We start from the raw sequence: 19,160 nt of genomic DNA on the forward strand, positions 1-19,160 counted from the left end.
AGACTAAGCATAAAATATTATGTTTTTACTTCATACAAATGCAGCACAAAGTGCTTTAAAATAAAGGAAAATAGACAAAGACGGAAAATAAAACCCACTCGATAAAATCATATTCAATAGAACGCTAATTATTAGATGGGAAGTAAAACCCACTGAATAATAATATTAAAACCAGTATTTGCAGCAGCATCTGGGTCTTTCTGGTCTTCTTTTGGTTCCTTTCTGCATCATTGTTGGAGATTTTAATGTTTGAAAACGTGTGAAACGTATTTAACCTTGCTGTCACTGTTCTACCAGCCAAACAGAACCCAGAACCTGGAACCTAGAACCTCGTCTGTGGGGGGGGTTGTAGCTCGTACTTATTGGTAATTATAACAAAAAGTACGCTACAGATCAGCCTCACACCAAACTACTTAAATGTCCTTTTATACTCCAAACACAAATATGTGGTTTGAGTTTTTTACCAAATCAGAATTTGAGTTAAATGAGTCGTTGAGCAAGACTATCTGGTGTCTGTGCTGCAGGTTTGGACGCAGCGCTGCAGTGAGCTGAAGGACAGATGTGATTACACTCAACAGCAGCAAACATCTGGCTGCCAGGTAGCCGAGGAGAGCGAGGAGAGCGAGGAGAGCTGGAACACAGGATCCAGAATCATGTCGCACGAGGCCGCAACACGTTGGGCACTTTTCTTTTCCTGGACTCAGCGGTGGTTTGGTTTCTCTCTCTCTCTCTCTTATGACACACAAGACGTGAAGCCAGACCTGAGAATGATCGTGTGCAACAGTTTCCACCATCAACGGTGAAATGGTTCTGCTCATAATTCACAAGTTTTCTTTTTCCTTTTCAGAGACGAGGATCGATATCGATGACTCAACTTTCTGGCTTTTGAAACTCACTTTCATGCTCAAACTTATTCGGGAAAAACATTTTGAAGTGTTATTGCAAGTTATTTGCACAGAGAGAATAAGAACGGCAGAAGTTAGGGGAGGAAAACAAAGTGGACTCACACTCACTTCACAAGGCTGAAAACATGCAGCCACTACAGAAGAGAGGGAAACTCTCAGGTGCACTTCAGGTTCGACTCAAATATCTCAGAGAGTGGGCGATCTGTGTGTGTCTGTGTGTGCGTGTGTGTGTCTGTGTGTGTGTGTGTCTCTGTGTGTTTCTGTGTGTGTGTGTGTGTGTGTGTGTGTGTGTGTGTGTGTGTGTGTGTGTGTGTGTGTGTGTGTGTGTGTCTGTGTGTGTGTGTGTGTGTGTGTCTGTGTGTGGCTGTGTGTGTGTCTGTGTGTGTGTCTGTGTCTGTGTGTGTGTCTGTGTGTAGATCTCAGAGTCCAGAAGCAGAAACTTTACGTACCTCTCCCCGAGTCCAACAGTGGACTCAGTAGTTTAGACTCTGGAGAGCGAACAGGAAGCACGAGAGAGAAAACAGATGAAGAGTCGGAGGAGCAGAAAGAAAGATTACAGCGCTGGAATGAAGATCACTGCACACGAAGAAGAACACCAACAGCAACAAGAGGCGATGACACAGAGCTGAGAGCAGCTTTCATTCTCTCACCTGCTTTCACATCCACCTCTGATGAGCCGCAACAAAGTGAGAAGAGGGTTTCAGGTTCAGTGGAGCAACTCAAAACGTGTCAGAAGCAACAGTTAAGGGTACAAACGCGCTCGACCCAGATACAGATCTGGCAGCACGAAACTGAATGGAAAACAAGGTTGACTGATGTAATGTATCTGGACGTGGAGGAATCATGGAAGTCTTGGCAGGGTGAGGCTGAACTCACATCAGCAGGTGCATGATGTATATATTTAACTACAGCAAAGGACTCCGCTGCACAAGAGAGCGAGCTCAAAGCTGAACCTCGTTTACAGCTTTCGGCAGCTCTGGAAGTTCGTCTGGATTGCGTTTAGAAATCTGCCGATGAGCCAACTTCCAAGCAGCCAGTCTGAGAGAACGTGTGCTTGTTGTGTATCTGTAGTGATCAGACTTCCCTCCTACTGGAGCTCCTGAATACTCTCATCCTACAGGATGAGGCTCCATGTCAGCGTCTACATCCACAATCCCACAACAGCTGCTCTCGTGCACTTTAACCCGAAGACTAAAGAGGAGCGGCGTGTGGACGGATACCCGGAACAACGCCGGCCTTCTTCGGAGAGCTGAGCACCGGAGTGTCCAGCAGCATGTGTGGACGACAGACAGGAGAGAGAGGTGATGACGGACAGGAAGTGCTGATTATAGCCTTTGATTCTGACTTAAAGCACCAGAATACAAAGAAAGTATCACACACTTAACGGCTTAACTGATATTTTAGTACTTCAGTGCTCAAAATCAACCAAATCTAACTTCTCAAATGATAAATGTCGTTTATAAAATCTACAAGTTCTTTTCTACGGAGGCCCTGAAGGGACATGGCAGAAAAAACCAATAGATAGAGAAATGCTTTTGGGTTCTCATGCAAAACTTTTGCATTCTTTCGCAAAACGAATATGTTCTCACAAGAAATGTTTGAGTTCTCTCGCACAACTTTTGCATTTAGAGTCCTGATGACGCTACAGTCATTTGGAAAAGAACAATACCGGGCGTTGCATTTGATGATTTTCCTGTTCATGAACTAGAACTAACTAGTCAGCGCATCTCTCGGTCCCAGGAGAGTGAAATAGTTCACCCGTCTATGAGATCTTCTCCCCCATGTCTCCTGAGATGCGCCTTACTTTTCAATAGAAAACGTCAGAAGCTGAACAAGCACAATTCTAGCTTTAAGCTCTTGATCTCAAAACGTCGTGTAATAAAGAGACACATTTAAAAGTGTCCCAAACAGAGCTGATGTTTAAAGTCCACACTTCTCAGACGGTTGAAGACTTCTCAGATGAATTACTTTTGCTCCGGACCCTCCGGACCCTCCGGACCGACACACAGCCGGATCTTTGTATGTTGGTGTATTCTGGTGACGGCAGACTCACCGGCGCTGCCGTCTCTTCCTTCTCGCCGACTTCTGGCACTGCCCTCCCGCCCCGACTTCACCCTCTGCAGGAAGAGAGGAAGAAGAAGAAGGGAGGGATTAGGAATAAAAAGGTTTTAATCTAAATAAAATGTCTTTACGCTATAAAGCTTTTAATCAGATCAGGATTCTGTGGTGAATAAAAACACATTTCATGCTAGACTGTTGGATTCTGGAGACATCTTTTAGTCTCTCCGTGTGTTAATTAAGTCAGTCGAAAACTATTTTAGAAACAAAAGCTGAGCAGAAACATTTAAATACAAATTCAAGTGGAATTTGACCGTAATAAATGAGCAAACGGGTATAATGTCCCGTGTACACCTCAGCAATGAGCAGTTAGCAACAAAGACGGAGACACAATGTTTACATAATGAAACACAGAAAAGTACGGAAGCCTTGAGAAGCCTTGTTCTTGTTGTTGTTGTTGTACTCATTTCGGCCACAAGGGGCTGAAGTGCACCGCTACAAAGTTCTTGAGGACTAAAAGCATTCCTGTTATTTTCCAGGTGAGTTTTAATGTCTCCATGGACTCCAAACACAAAGTACAGATATAATGTGTCAGCAAGTTATGTAACATTAGAGTCTTTCTGTTGGATATAAATGTAACATTAGAGTCTTTCTTTTGGATATAAATGTAACATTAGAGTCTTCCTGTTGGATATAAATGTAACATTAGAGTCTTTCTGTTGGATATAAATGTAACATTAGAGTCTTTCTTTTGGATATAAATGTAACATTAGAGTCTTCCTGTTGGATATAAATGTAACATTAGAGTCTTTCTTTTGGATATAAATGTAACATTAGAGTCTTTCTTTTGGATATAAATGTAAGATTAGAGTCTTTCTTTTGGATATAAATGTAACATTAGAGTCTTTCTGTTGGATATAAATGTAACATTAGAGTCTTTCTTTTGGATATAAATGTAACATTAGAGTCTTTCTTTTGGATATAAATGTAACATTAGAGTCTTTCTGTTGGATATAAATGTAACATTAGAGTCTTCCTGTTGGATATAAATGTAACATTAGAGTCTTTCTTTTGGATATAAATGTAACATTAGAGTCTTTCTTTTGGATATAAATGTAACATTAGAGTCTTTCTTTTGGATATAAATGTAACATTAGAGTCTTTCTTTTGGATATAAATGTAACATTAGAGTCTTTCTTTTGGATATAAATGTAACATTAGAGGCTTCCTGTTGGATATAAATGTAACATTAGAGTCTTTCTTTTGGATATAAATGTAACATTAGAGGCTTCCTGTTGGATATAAATGTAACATTAGAGTCTTTCTTTTGGATATAAATGTAACATTAGAGTCTTTCTTTTGGATATAAATGTAACATTAGAGTCTTTCTTTTGGATATAAATGTAACATTAGAGTCTTTCTTTTGGATATAAATGTAACATTAGAGTCTTTCTTTTGGATATAAATGTAACATTAGAGTCTTTCTTTTGGATATAAATGTAACATTAGAGTCTTTCTTTTGGATATAAATGTAACATTAGAGTCTTTCTTTTGGATATAAATGTAACATTAGTCTTTCTTTTGGATATAAATGTAACATTAGAGTCTTTCTTTTGGATATAAATGTAACATTAGTCTTTCTTTTGGATATAAATGTAACATTAGTCTTTCTTTTGGATATAAATGTAACATTAGAGTCTTTCTTTTGGATATAAATGTAACATTAGAGTCTCTTTTGGATATAAATGTAACATTAGAGTCTCTTTTGGATATAAATGTAAGATTAGAGTCTTTCTTTTGGATATAAATGTAACATTAGAGTCTTCCTGTTGGATATAAATGTAACATTAGAGTCTTTCTTTTGGATATAAATGTAACATTAGAGTCTTTCTTTTGGATATAAATGTAACATGAGTCTTTCTTTTGGATATAAATGTAACATTAGAGTCTTCCTGTTGGATATAAATGTAAGATTAGAGTCTTTCTTTTGGATATAAATGTAACATTAGAGTCTTTCTTTTGGATATAAATGTAACATTAGAGTCTTCCTGTTGGATATAAATGTAACATTAGAGTCTTTCTTTTGGATATAAATGTAACATTAGAGTCTTTCTTTTGGATATAAATGTAACATTAGAGTCTCTTTTGGATATAAATGTAACATTAGAGTCTCTTTTGGATATAAATGTAAGATTAGAGTCTTTCTTTTGGATATAAATGTAACATTAGAGTCTTCCTGTTGGATATAAATGTAACATTAGAGTCTTTCTGTTGGATATAAATGTAACATTAGAGTCTTTCTTTTGGATATAAATGTAACATTAGAGTCTTCCTGTTGGATATAAATGTAACATTAGAGTCTTTCTTTTGGATATAAATGTAACATTAGAGTCTTTCTTTTGGATATAAATGTAACATGAGTCTTTCTTTTGGATATAAATGTAACATTAGTCTTTCTTTTGGATATAAATGTAACATTAGAGTCTTTCTTTTGGATATAAATGTAACATTAGAGTCTTCCTGTTGGATATAAATGTAACATTAGAGTCTTTCTGTTGGATATAAATGTAACATTAGAGTCTTCCTGTTGGATATAAATGTAACATTAGAGTCTTTCTGTTGGATATAAATGTAACATTAGAGTCTTCCTGTTGGATATAAATGTGACATTAGAGTCTTCCTGTTGGATATAAATGTAACATTAGAGTCTTTCTGTTGGATATAAATGTAACATTAGAGTCTTTCTTTTGGATATAAATGTGACATTAGAGTCTTCCTGTTGGATATAAATGTAACATTAGAGTCTTTCTGTTGGATATAAATGTAACATTAGAGTCTTCCTGTTGGATATAAATGTAACATTAGAGTCTTTCTGTTGGATATAAATGTAACATTAGAGTCTTTCTGTTGGATATAAATGTAACATTAGAGTCTTCCTGTTGGATATAAATGTAACATTAGAGTCTTTCTTTTGGATATAAATGTAACATTAGAGTCTTCCTGTTGGATATAAATGTAACATTAGAGTCTTTCTTTTGGATATAAATGTAACATGAGTCTTTCTTTTGGATATAAATGTAACATTAGAGTCTTTCTTTTGGATATAAATGTAACATTAGAGTCTTCCTGTTGGATATAAATGTAACATTAGAGTCTTTCTTTTGGATATAAATGTAACATTAGAGTCTTTCTTTTGGATATAAATGTAACATGAGTCTTTCTTTTGGATATAAATGTAACATTAGAGTCTTCCTGTTGGATATAAATGTAACATTAGAGTCTTCCTGTTGGATATAAATGTAAGATTAGAGTCTTTCTTTTGGATATAAATGTAACATTAGAGTCTTCCTGTTGGATATAAATGTAACATTAGAGTCTTCCTTTTGGATATAAATGTAAGATTAGAGTCTTTCTTTTGGATATAAATGTAACATTAGAGTCTTCCTGTTGGATATAAATGTAAGATTAGAGTCTTTCTTTTGGATATAAATGTAACATTAGAGTCTTTCTTTTGGATATAAATGTAACATTAGAGTCTTCCTGTTGGATATAAATGTAACATTAGAGTCTTTCTTTTGGATATAAATGTAACATTAGAGTCTTTCTTTTGGATATAAATGTAACATTAGAGTCTCTTTTGGATATAAATGTAACATTAGAGTCTCTTTTGGATATAAATGTAAGATTAGAGTCTTTCTTTTGGATATAAATGTAACATTAGAGTCTTCCTGTTGGATATAAATGTAACATTAGAGTCTTTCTGTTGGATATAAATGTAACATTAGAGTCTTTCTTTTGGATATAAATGTAACATTAGAGTCTTCCTGTTGGATATAAATGTAACATTAGAGTCTTTCTTTTGGATATAAATGTAACATTAGAGTCTTTCTTTTGGATATAAATGTAACATGAGTCTTTCTTTTGGATATAAATGTAACATTAGTCTTTCTTTTGGATATAAATGTAACATTAGAGTCTTTCTTTTGGATATAAATGTAACATTAGAGTCTTCCTGTTGGATATAAATGTAACATTAGAGTCTTTCTGTTGGATATAAATGTAACATTAGAGTCTTCCTGTTGGATATAAATGTAACATTAGAGTCTTTCTGTTGGATATAAATGTAACATTAGAGTCTTCCTGTTGGATATAAATGTGACATTAGAGTCTTCCTGTTGGATATAAATGTAACATTAGAGTCTTTCTGTTGGATATAAATGTAACATTAGAGTCTTTCTTTTGGATATAAATGTGACATTAGAGTCTTCCTGTTGGATATAAATGTAACATTAGAGTCTTTCTGTTGGATATAAATGTAACATTAGAGTCTTCCTGTTGGATATAAATGTAACATTAGAGTCTTTCTGTTGGATATAAATGTAACATTAGAGTCTTTCTGTTGGATATAAATGTAACATTAGAGTCTTCCTGTTGGATATAAATGTAACATTAGAGTCTTTCTTTTGGATATAAATGTAACATTAGAGTCTTCCTGTTGGATATAAATGTAACATTAGAGTCTTTCTTTTGGATATAAATGTAACATGAGTCTTTCTTTTGGATATAAATGTAACATTAGAGTCTTTCTTTTGGATATAAATGTAACATTAGAGTCTTCCTGTTGGATATAAATGTAACATTAGAGTCTTTCTTTTGGATATAAATGTAACATTAGAGTCTTTCTTTTGGATATAAATGTAACATGAGTCTTTCTTTTGGATATAAATGTAACATTAGAGTCTTCCTGTTGGATATAAATGTAACATTAGAGTCTTCCTGTTGGATATAAATGTAAGATTAGAGTCTTTCTTTTGGATATAAATGTAACATTAGAGTCTTCCTGTTGGATATAAATGTAACATTAGAGTCTTTCTGTTGGATATAAATGTAACATTAGAGTCTTCCTTTTGGATATAAATGTAAGATTAGAGTCTTTCTTTTGGATATAAATGTAACATTAGAGTCTTTCTTTTGGATATAAATGTAACATTAGAGTCTTTCTTTTGGATATGTTGTGAAAATAAAGCTATCTTTCACACTTAGAGCAGGTTTAAGAATGAAACAGAAGCTCTCAGAGGCGTATAGTAATATCAAAGCAATAGATTTATTTATCAACAAATTGGTGGAGGATGCGGGCAAGACTTGATACAGAGCATATCGGGTTGGAATGTTAACAGACCTCTCTATCTGTGATTTCAGAAATAATTGGCGAATCCTCCCCGAGGCTGGGAGCCCCAGTATCTGCCACTGGGTCCGTGCCAGCAGTTTCGGGAGGTCTGATATTGCCGGCATAACAAACAGGTGAGCAGGTCCTATTTAACTGAATCCTGCATATTGTATTCATAGCTTGAATTCTAAATTTGATATCAGACTGACCGAACTGTGGGTAAGGAATAGTTATAAAGTATTGTAAAGAATAAACACACAGCAACAGAGTTGTTATACAGCCATTTGGGGGGTCTGTGCACAGGAATGAATGAGTCCAGCAGAAGACGTTAGATAAAAGGCGAAAAATTATGTTTTTTTGTGGCAGCGTAGAGTGTAGGAATGTGAGCCGTGCCACGCGCCTTCTCTGTCGCTGTCACGCGCCTCGCGCCTCGCACTCAAATTCCTGCCACAAATAAAGCGTAATCTTTAACGTAATTATAAGACGTTTTGGACTACGAAGAAACTGTATAACATGACGGGGATATATGTGTGTTAAAGGTCATTGATAAACTGTAAACTGACAGTGAATGGACCGTGAAATATTACCGTATCAAGTGTGTTACGTGTGGAGTAAAACCAAGTTAACTCTGCGTAGAGTAACCTTCAGATAGTTTCTGCACGGGAGCACAGGTTTTAAATTAACTGATTGATAGCGGACGAAGAGAAAATTACCTTATCAAGACATCAAGTCTCAGGACACCAGGATTGTGCGTAGCGTTTAGTGGAAAAACATGATATCTCTGCTTAGAGTATCCTCGACGGAGTTTCTGGGCGAGAGCGCAAATCTTGAGTTAACCGGTGAATCGTTGATAACGGACGAAGTGTAAAAGAAAAGTCGACAGGAGACAGGCCGGAGCAGAGGCTGTCGCTATTTAAGTGTGCTAAATTGTGTTGTGGATATACAGGGCTGATAGCATAGTGGTTAGCATTGCGGCCTTCCACGTGGGAGGGCCGTGTTCGAACCCCAGCCAAAGCAGATATTATACTTGTGTTTATGATACGCAGCGGCCGCTGTGATGCATTAAAGTAACGTTGTTTGTTTTGTGTGTTGGTTAGGGAAAGAATTTTTATGATTTGACTGTATTTGTTTGCTGAAAAAGCAGTTTGTCATTTGTATCGTGATCAAGAGGTCATCGATACACAGTCGGTTTGCTGAGGGTGAGAAAGTGGATTAACTGTTCAGTTAATCAGAGTGAACCAGAGGAGTGCCTAATCAATACAAATTGGTATATCAAATTGCAGCAGGTTTTGAGAGTATCGCAAGTATTATTCCATGGATAACTGTGAATAAAAATGTTGATCGTATCAATTATGTGCATTACAATGTTCTTCGTTTGGCTAATCATACTAGGGATGCAATAGAGGGTCTGGCTGAGCAGCTGGCCCCAACTTCTTTGATTTCTATGCAAAACAAAATGGCTTTGGAGCTTTTGCTCAATGGTTGGAGATCTGTGTTGCACTAACATCCCCAACAACACTGCGCCGGACGGTTCAGTCACAAAAGCACTGAATAGTCTGAAGGCACTGTCAAAAGAAATGCAGGAAGCATCAGGTGTGAACAATCCATTTGGAAAGTGGATGGAAACCATGTTTGGAAAATGGAAAGACCTGATCTTGTCAATAGCAGTGTCAGCGGGTGTGTTCATTGCAATACTGGTCTCATGTGGATGTTGTATAATACCCTGTATTCGTTCTTTGGTTGGCCGTCCTATCACCACTGCCCTCTCCAAGGAACCATCACCACCCCCTCCCTATAGGGCCTACCCCGCATGGGAAGAGCAGAACAGCCTGGTAGGGTCAGATGAGGCAGAGCCAGACACATGCGTGGAACAGGACAGAAAGGTAAAGAAAGTGACGTCCTTCAGACGTCAAGAGAGGGATTTGTTGAGAAAATTATTTCTCTTAAGGTGTAATAGTTTACACCTGCACCTGCTAAATGTAAGATTAGAGTCTTTCTTTTGGATATAAATGTAAGATTAGAGTCTTCCTGTTGGATATAAATGTAAGATTAGAGTCTTTCTTTTGGATATAAATGTAAGATTAGAGTCTTCCTGTTGGATATAAATGTAAGATTAGAGTCTTTCTTTTGGATATAAATGTAACATTAGAGTCTTCCTGTTGGATATAAATGTAACATTAGAGTCTTTCTGTTGGATATAAATGTAACATTAGAGTCTTTCTTTTGGATATAAATGTAACATTAGAGTCTTTCTTTTGGATATAAATGTAACATTAGAGTCTTTCTTTTGGATATAAATGTAAGATTAGAGTCTTTCTTTTGGATATAAATGTAAGATTAGAGTCTTCCTGTTGGATATAAATGTAGGATTAGAGTCTTTCTTTTGGATATAAATGTAACATTAGAGTCTTCCTGTTGGATATAAATGTAAGATTAGAGTCTTTCTTTTGGATATAAATGTAACATTAGAGTCTTTCTTTTGGATATAAATGTAACATTAGAGTCTTCCTGTTGGATATAAATGTAACATTAGAGTCTTTCTTTTGGATATAAATGTAACATTAGAGTCTTTCTTTTGGATATAAATGTAACATTAGAGTCTCTTTTGGATATAAATGTAACATTAGAGTCTCTTTTGGATATAAATGTAAGATTAGAGTCTTTCTTTTGGATATAAATGTAACATTAGAGTCTTCCTGTTGGATATAAATGTAACATTAGAGTCTTTCTGTTGGATATAAATGTAAGATTAGAGTCTTTCTTTTGGATATAAATGTAACATTAGAGTCTTCCTGTTGGATATAAATGTAACATTAGAGTCTTTCTTTTGGATATAAATGTAACATTAGAGTCTTTCTTTTGGATATAAATGTAACATGAGTCTTTCTTTTGGATATAAATGTAACATTAGTCTTTCTTTTGGATATAAATGTAACATTAGAGTCTTTCTTTTGGATATAAATGTAACATTAGAGTCTTCCTGTTGGATATAAATGTAACATTAGAGTCTTTCTGTTGGATATAAATGTAACATTAGAGTCTTCCTGTTGGATATAAATGTAACATTAGAGTCTTTCTGTTGGATATAAATGTAACATTAGAGTCTTCCTGTTGGATATAAATGTAACATTAGAGTCTTCCTGTTGGATATAAATGTGACATTAGAGTCTTCCTGTTGGATATAAATGTAACATTAGAGTCTTTCTGTTGGATATAAATGTAACATTAGAGTCTTTCTTTTGGATATAAATGTGACATTAGAGTCTTCCTGTTGGATATAAATGTAACATTAGAGTCTTTCTGTTGGATATAAATGTAACATTAGAGTCTTCCTGTTGGATATAAATGTAACATTAGAGTCTTTCTGTTGGATATAAATGTAACATTAGAGTCTTTCTGTTGGATATAAATGTAACATTAGAGTCTTCCTGTTGGATATAAATGTAACATTAGAGTCTTTCTTTTGGATATAAATGTAACATTAGAGTCTTCCTGTTGGATATAAATGTAACATTAGAGTCTTTCTTTTGGATATAAATGTAACATGAGTCTTTCTTTTGGATATAAATGTAACATTAGAGTCTTTCTTTTGGATATAAATGTAACATTAGAGTCTTCCTGTTGGATATAAATGTAACATTAGAGTCTTTCTTTTGGATATAAATGTAACATTAGAGTCTTTCTTTTGGATATAAATGTAACATGAGTCTTTCTTTTGGATATAAATGTAACATTAGAGTCTTCCTGTTGGATATAAATGTAACATTATAGTCTTCCTGTTGGATATAAATGTAAGATTAGAGTCTTTCTTTTGGATATAAATGTAACATTAGAGTCTTCCTGTTGGATATAAATGTAACATTAGAGTCTTCCTTTTGGATATAAATGTAAGATTAGAGTCTTTCTTTTGGATATAAATGTAACATTAGAGTCTTTCTTTTGGATATAAATGTAACATTAGAGTCTTTCTTTTGGATATAAATGTAAGATTAGAGTCTTCCTGTTGGATATAAATGTAAGATTAGAGTCTTTCTTTTGGATATAAATGTAAGATTAGAGTCTTCCTGTTGGATATAAATGTAAGATTAGAGTCTTTCTTTTGGATATAAATGTAACATTAGAGTCTTCCTGTTGGATATAAATGTAACATTAGAGTCTTTCTGTTGGATATAAATGTAACATTAGAGTCTTTCTTTTGGATATAAATGTAACATTAGAGTCTTTCTTTTGGATATAAATGTAACATTAGAGTCTTTCTTTTGGATATAAATGTAAGATTAGAGTCTTTCTTTTGGATATAAATGTAAGATTAGAGTCTTCCTGTTGGATATAAATGTAGGATTAGAGTCTTTCTTTTGGATATAAATGTAACATTAGAGTCTTCCTGTTGGATATAAATGTAAGATTAGAGTCTTTCTTTTGGATATAAATGTAACATTAGAGTCTTTCTTTTGGATATAAATGTAACATTAGAGTCTTCCTGTTGGATATAAATGTAACATTAGAGTCTTTCTTTTGGATATAAATGTAACATTAGAGTCTTTCTTTTGGATATAAATGTAACATTAGAGTCTCTTTTGGATATAAATGTAACATTAGAGTCTCTTTTGGATATAAATGTAAGATTAGAGTCTTTCTTTTGGATATAAATGTAACATTAGAGTCTTCCTGTTGGATATAAATGTAACATTAGAGTCTTTCTGTTGGATATAAATGTAACATTAGAGTCTTTCTTTTGGATATAAATGTAACATTAGAGTCTTCCTGTTGGATATAAATGTAACATTAGAGTCTTTCTTTTGGATATAAATGTAACATTAGAGTCTCTCTTTTGGATATAAATGTAACATGAGTCTTTCTTTTGGATATAAATGTAACATTAGTCTTTCTTTTGGATATAAATGTAACATTAGAGTCTTTCTTTTGGATATAAATGTAACATTAGAGTCTTCCTGTTGGATATAAATGTAACATTAGAGTCTTTCTGTTGGATATAAATGTAACATTAGAGTCTTCCTGTTGGATATAAATGTAACATTAGAGTCTTTCTGTTGGATATAAATGTAACATTAGAGTCTTCCTGTTGGATATAAATGTGACATTAGAGTCTTCCTGTTGGATATAAATGTAACATTAGAGTCTTCCTGTTGGATATAAATGTAACATTAGAGTCTTTCTGTTGGATATAAATGTAACATTAGAGTCTTCCTGTTGGATATAAATGTAACATTAGAGTCTTTCTGTTGGATATAAATGTAACATTAGAGTCTTTCTTTTGGATATAAATGTGACATTAGAGTCTTCCTGTTGGATATAAATGTAACATTAGAGTCTTTCTGTTGGATATAAATGTAACATTAGTCTTTCTTTTGGATATAAATGTAACATTAGAGTCTTTCTTTTGGATATAAATGTAACATTAGAGTCTCTTTTGGATATAAATGTAACATTAGAGTCTCTTTTGGATATAAATGTAAGATTAGAGTCTTTCTTTTGGATATAAATGTAACATTAGAGTCTTCCTGTTGGATATAAATGTAACATTAGAGTCTTTCTTTTGGATATAAATGTAACATTAGAGTCTTTCTTTTGGATATAAATGTAACATGAGTCTTTCTTTTGGATATAAATGTAACATTAGAGTCTTCCTGTTGGATATAAATGTAAGATTAGAGTCTTTCTTTTGGATATAAATGTAACATTAGAGTCTTTCTTTTGGATATAAATGTAACATTAGAGTCTTCCTGTTGGATATAAATGTAACATTAGAGTCTTTCTTTTGGATATAAATGTAACATTAGAGTCTTTCTTTTGGATATAAATGTAACATTAGAGTCTCTTTTGGATATAAATGTAACATTAGAGTCTCTTTTGGATATAAATGTAAGATTAGAGTCTTTCTTTTGGATATAAATGTAACATTAGAGTCTTCCTGTTGGATATAAATGTAACATTAGAGTCTTTCTGTTGGATATAAATGTAACATTAGAGTCTTTCTTTTGGATATAAATGTAACATTAGAGTCTTCCTGTTGGATATAAATGTAACATTAGAGTCTTTCTTTTGGATATAAATGTAACATTAGAGTCTTTCTTTTGGATATAAATGTAACATGAGTCTTTCTTTTGGATATAAATGTAACATTAGTCTTTCTTTTGGATATAAATGTAACATTAGAGTCTTTCTTTTGGATATAAATGTAACATTAGAGTCTTCCTGTTGGATATAAATGTAACATTAGAGTCTTTCTGTTGGATATAAATGTAACATTAGAGTCTTCCTGTTGGATATAAATGTAACATTAGAGTCTTTCTGTTGGATATAAATGTAACATTAGAGTCTTCCTGTTGGATATAAATGTGACATTAGAGTCTTCCTGTTGGATATAAATGTAACATTAGAGTCTTTCTGTTGGATATAAATGTAACATTAGAGTCTTTCTTTTGGATATAAATGTGACATTAGAGTCTTCCTGTTGGATATAAATGTAACATTAGAGTCTTTCTTTTGGATATAAATGTAACATTAGAGTCTTCCTGTTGGATATAAATGTAACATTAGAGTCTTCCTGTTGGATATAAATGTAACATTAGAGTCTTCCTGTTGGATATAAATGTAACATTAGAGTCTTCCTGTTGGATATAAATGTAACATTAGAGTCTTTCTTTTGGATATAAATGTAACATTAGAGTCTTCCTGTTGGATATAAATGTAACATTAGAGTCTTTCTTTTGGATATAAATGTAACATGAGTCTTTCTTTTGGATATAAATGTAACATTAGAGTCTTTCTTTTGGATATAAATGTAAGATTAGAGTCTTTCTTTTGGATATAAATGTAAGATTAGAGTCTTCCTGTTGGATATAAATGTAAGATTAGAGTCTTTCTTTTGGATATAAATGTAAGATTAGAGTCTTCCTGTTGGATATAAATGTAAGATTAGAGTCTTTCTTTTGGATATAAATGTAACATTAGAGTCTTCCTGTTGGATATAAATGTAACATTAGAGTCTTTCTGTTGGATATAAATGTAACATTAGAGTCTTTCTTTTGGATATAAATGTAACATTAGAGTCTTTCTTTTGGATATAAATGTAACATTAGAGTCTTTCTTTTGGATATAAATGTAAGATTAGAGTCTTTCTTTTGGATATAAATGTAAGATTAGAGTCTTTCTTTTGGATATAAATGTAACATTAGAGTCTTCCTGTTGGATATAAATGTAACATTAGAGTCTTTCTTTTGGATATAAATGTAAGATTAGAGTCTTTCTTTTGGATATAAATGTAAGATTAGAGTCTTTCTTTTGGATATAAATGTAAGATTAGAGTCTTTCTTTTGGATATAAATGTAACATTAGAGTCTTCCTGTTGGATATAAATGTAACATTAGAGTCTTTCTTTTGGATATAAATGTAAGATTAGAGTCTTTCTTTTGGATATAAATGTAAGATTAGAGTCTTTCTTTTGGATATAAATGTAACATTAGAGTCTTCCTGTTGGATATAAATGTAGGATTAGAGTCTTTCTTTTGGATATAAATGTAACATTAGAGTCTTCCTGTTGGATATAAATGTAAGATTAGAGTCTTTCTTTTGGATATAAATGTAACATTAGAGTCTTTCTTTTGGATATAAATGTAACATTAGAGTCTTCCTGTTGGATATAAATGTAACATTAGAGTCTTTCTTTTGGATATAAATGTAACATTAGAGTCTTTCTTTTGGATATAAATGTAACATTAGAGTCTCTTTTGGATATAAATGTAACATTAGAGTCTCTTTTGGATATAAATGTAAGATTAGAGTCTTTCTTTTGGATATAAATGTAACATTAGAGTCTTCCTGTTGGATATAAATGTAACATTAGAGTCTTTCTGTTGGATATAAATGTAAGATTAGAGTCTTTCTTTTGGATATAAATGTAACATTAGAGTCTTCCTGTTGGATATAAATGTAACATTAGAGTCTTTCTTTTGGATATAAATGTAACATTAGAGTCTTTCTTTTGGATATAAATGTAACATGAGTCTTTCTTTTGGATATAAATGTAACATTAGTCTTTCTTTTGGATATAAATGTAACATTAGAGTCTTTCTTTTGGATATAAATGTAACATTAGAGTCTTCCTGTTGGATATAAATGTAACATTAGAGTCTTTCTGTTGGATATAAATGTAACATTAGAGTCTTCCTGTTGGATATAAATGTAACATTAGAGTCTTTCTGTTGGATATAAATGTAACATTAGAGTCTTCCTGTTGGATATAAATGTAACATTAGAGTCTTCCTGTTGGATATAAATGTGACATTAGAGTCTTCCTGTTGGATATAAATGTAACATTAGAGTCTTTCTGTTGGATATAAATGTAACATTAGAGTCTTTCTTTTGGATATAAATGTGACATTAGAGTCTTCCTGTTGGATATAAATGTAACATTAGAGTCTTTCTGTTGGATATAAATGTAACATTAGAGTCTTCCTGTTGGATATAAATGTAACATTAGAGTCTTTCTGTTGGATATAAATGTAACATTAGAGTCTTTCTGTTGGATATAAATGTAACATTAGAGTCTTCCTGTTGGATATAAATGTAACATTAGAGTCTTTCTTTTGGATATAAATGTAACATTAGAGTCTTCCTGTTGGATATAAATGTAACATTAGAGTCTTTCTTTTGGATATAAATGTAACATGAGTCTTTCTTTTGGATATAAATGTAACATTAGAGTCTTTCTTTTGGATATAAATGTAACATTAGAGTCTTCCTGTTGGATATAAATGTAACATTAGAGTCTTTCTTTTGGATATAAATGTAACATTAGAGTCTTTCTTTTGGATATAAATGTAACATGAGTCTTTCTTTTGGATATAAATGTAACATTAGAGTCTTCCTGTTGGATATAAATGTAACATTATAGTCTTCCTGTTGGATATAAATGTAAGATTAGAGTCTTTCTTTTGGATATAAATGTAACATTAGAGTCTTCCTGTTGGATATAAATGTAACATTAGAGTCTTCCTTTTGGATATAAATGTAAGATTAGAGTCTTTCTTTTGGATATAAATGTAACATTAGAGTCTTTCTTTTGGATATAAATGTAACATTAGAGTCTTTCTTTTGGATATAAATGTAAGATTAGAGTCTTCCTGTTGGATATAAATGTAAGATTAGAGTCTTTCTTTTGGATATAAATGTAAGATTAGAGTCTTCCTGTTGGATATAAATGTAAGATTAGAGTCTTTCTTTTGGATATAAATGTAACATTAGAGTCTTCCTGTTGGATATAAATGTAACATTAGAGTCTTTCTGTTGGATATAAATGTAACATTAGAGTCTTTCTTTTGGATATAAATGTAACATTAGAGTCTTTCTTTTGGATATAAATGTAACATTAGAGTCTTTCTTTTGGATATAAATGTAAGATTAGAGTCTTTCTTTTGGATATAAATGTAAGATTAGAGTCTTCCTGTTGGATATAAATGTAGGATTAGAGTCTTTCTTTTGGATATAAATGTAACATTAGAGTCTTCCTGTTGGATATAAATGTAAGATTAGAGTCTTTCTTTTGGATATAAATGTAACATTAGAGTCTTTCTTTTGGATATAAATGTAACATTAGAGTCTTCCTGTTGGATATAAATGTAACATTAGAGTCTTTCTTTTGGATATAAATGTAACATTAGAGTCTTTCTTTTGGATATAAATGTAACATTAGAGTCTCTTTTGGATATAAATGTAACATTAGAGTCTCTTTTGGATATAAATGTAAGATTAGAGTCTTTCTTTTGGATATAAATGTAACATTAGAGTCTTCCTGTTGGATATAAATGTAACATTAGAGTCTTTCTGTTGGATATAAATGTAACATTAGAGTCTTTCTTTTGGATATAAATGTAACATTAGAGTCTTCCTGTTGGATATAAATGTAACATTAGAGTCTTTCTTTTGGATATAAATGTAACATTAGAGTCTCTCTTTTGGATATAAATGTAACATGAGTCTTTCTTTTGGATATAAATGTAACATTAGTCTTTCTTTTGGATATAAATGTAACATTAGTCTTTCTTTTGGATATAAATGTAACATTAGAGTCTTTCTTTTGGATATAAATGTAACATTAGAGTCTTCCTGTTGGATATAAATGTAACATTAGAGTCTTTCTGTTGGATATAAATGTAACATTAGAGTCTTCCTGTTGGATATAAATGTAACATTAGAGTCTTTCTGTTGGATATAAATGTAACATTAGAGTCTTCCTGTTGGATATAAATGTGACATTAGAGTCTTCCTGTTGGATATAAATGTAACATTAGAGTCTTCCTGTTGGATATAAATGTAACATTAGAGTCTTTCTGTTGGATATAAATGTAACATTAGAGTCTTCCTGTTGGATATAAATGTAACATTAGAGTCTTTCTGTTGGATATAAATGTAACATTAGAGTCTTTCTTTTGGATATAAATGTGACATTAGAGTCTTCCTGTTGGATATAAATGTAACATTAGTCTTTCTGTTGGATATAAATGTAACATTAGAGTCTTCCTGTTGGATATAAATGTAACATTAGAGTCTTTCTGTTGGATATAAATGTAACATTAGAGTCTTTCTGTTGGATATAAATGTAACATTAGAGTCTTCCTGTTGGATATAAATGTAACATTAGAGTCTTTCTTTTGGATATAAATGTAACATTAGAGTCTTCCTGTTGGATATAAATGTAACATTAGAGTCTTTCTTTTGGATATAAATGTAACATGAGTCTTTCTTTTGGATATAAATGTAACATTAGAGTCTTTCTTTTGGATATAAATGTAACATTAGAGTCTTCCTGTTGGATATAAATGTAACATTAGAGTCTTTCTTTTGGATATAAATGTAACATTAGAGTCTTTCTTTTGGATATAAATGTAACATGAGTCTTTCTTTTGGATATAAATGTAACATTAGAGTCTTCCTGTTGGATATAAATGTAACATTAGAGTCTTCCTGTTGGATATAAATGTAAGATTAGAGTCTTTCTTTTGGATATA

General features: G+C 32.5%; 1 protein-coding gene across 1 annotated transcript in view; it reads right to left on the bottom strand.

Moving 5' to 3' along the window:
- The window catches only part of ift88 (intraflagellar transport 88 homolog), a 34,251-nt gene that overhangs the window by 1,688 nt on the left and 13,403 nt on the right, over positions 1-19,160 (bottom strand). Inside the window, exon 22 of the mRNA XM_079276838.1 lies at positions 2,959-3,022. Coding sequence (XP_079132964.1) covers positions 2,959-3,022 — 64 coding nt within the window. The remainder of the gene's footprint in view (positions 1-2,958; positions 3,023-19,160) is intronic.

Source organism: Melanostigma gelatinosum (assembly GCF_949748355.1).
Source record: "Melanostigma gelatinosum genome assembly, chromosome: 10".
Lineage (NCBI taxonomy): Eukaryota > Metazoa > Chordata > Actinopteri > Perciformes > Zoarcidae > Melanostigma > Melanostigma gelatinosum.